The sequence below is a fragment of the Myotis davidii genome, unplaced genomic scaffold (genome assembly GCF_000327345.1).
Source record: "Myotis davidii unplaced genomic scaffold, ASM32734v1 scaffold120, whole genome shotgun sequence".
In the NCBI taxonomy this organism is placed as follows: Eukaryota; Metazoa; Chordata; class Mammalia; order Chiroptera; family Vespertilionidae; genus Myotis; species Myotis davidii.
Window position 1 is genome coordinate 1,513,037 of NW_006294778.1, and position 1,060 is coordinate 1,514,096.

Below are 1,060 nucleotides of genomic sequence, written 5' to 3' on the forward strand. Positions count from 1 at the left end.
GACTTCTCGTCCTGTTCATGCCTATTCCAGGACCCCGGGCAGTGCCTGGCACGCAGAAAGCACCTGGCAGGTACCCGCTGAAGAGCTTCAGTCATCTCCACCCGCCTCTCACTCACTCCTGCGGGCTTTCCCCTCCGGTGCCACGCCTGCCTCCCGCCCCACTGCCCTTCATCTCACTCGAATCTCTGCAAGAAACCCCTCACCTACCTCCCACCTCAGGGTTGCAGCCCCCCCACAGCCTTTCTACAGCACAGCTTCAGCCCGTTTACCCCTCCGAACGCACAGCTTCACCCCGTTTACCCCTCCGAACGCACAGCTGCACCCCGTTTACCCCTCCGAACGCACAGCTTCACCCCGTTTACCCCTCCGAACGCACAGCTGCACCCCGTTTACCCCTCCGAACGCACAGCTTCACCCCGTTTACCCCTCCGAACGCACAGCTGCACCCCGTTTACCCCTCCGAACGCACAGCTTCACCCCGTTTACCCCTCCGAACGCACAGCTGCACCCCGTTTACCCCTCCGAACGCACAGCTTCACCCGTTTACCCCCTCCGAACGCACAGCTTCACCCCGTTTACCCCTCCGACGCGGGCACAGGAGCGGGAGGCGGAGTTCCACTCGTGCGCCCGGTCCCCGTTACCCTGATTGGGGTGTGGCTGAAGCCGTGGTGCTGTCAACGGGCCCTTGGGGAAGGGGCGACTTCCGATCCAGAGGAACCACGGCCCCTTCCAGCCCGGGAGGCCCAGGTGTGCGCGAATCAGGGGATAGGCCTTACCGGGGGGACGGGGCGGGAGAAGGGGGGGGAGACCGTAGGGAGCCGCAGCCCCAGTCACGACCACCAGGCCCAAACCCACCCACCCCGCCCGGTCACACGGCGAGACCGGGGCCGCGCGCCCGGGTCCCGGTTCCCCAGCGACAGAGGAGCCGCAGGGGCAGCTCCCCTCCCCGGAGGCGGCCTCACCTTGTCCGGCGTCTCCTTGGCCACGCCGCAGCGGACCCAGGCCACGCACGTCACCTGGCGGCTGCGGTTCATGGTCCCCAGTCAGGACACCTCAGGGG

General features: G+C 66.9%; 1 protein-coding gene across 1 annotated transcript in view; it reads right to left on the reverse strand.

The window, feature by feature from the left end:
• Nucleotides 1–1,054, reverse strand: part of PWP1 (PWP1 homolog, endonuclein) — a 19,848-nt gene extending 18,794 nt beyond the window's left edge. The window contains exon 1 of the mRNA XM_006769328.2: nt 963–1,054. Within this exon, the coding sequence (XP_006769391.1) occupies nt 963–1,034 (72 nt within the window). The 5' untranslated portion in view covers nt 1,035–1,054. The remainder of the gene's footprint in view (nt 1–962) is intronic.
• Between the last annotated feature and the right edge of the window lie 6 nt (nt 1,055–1,060).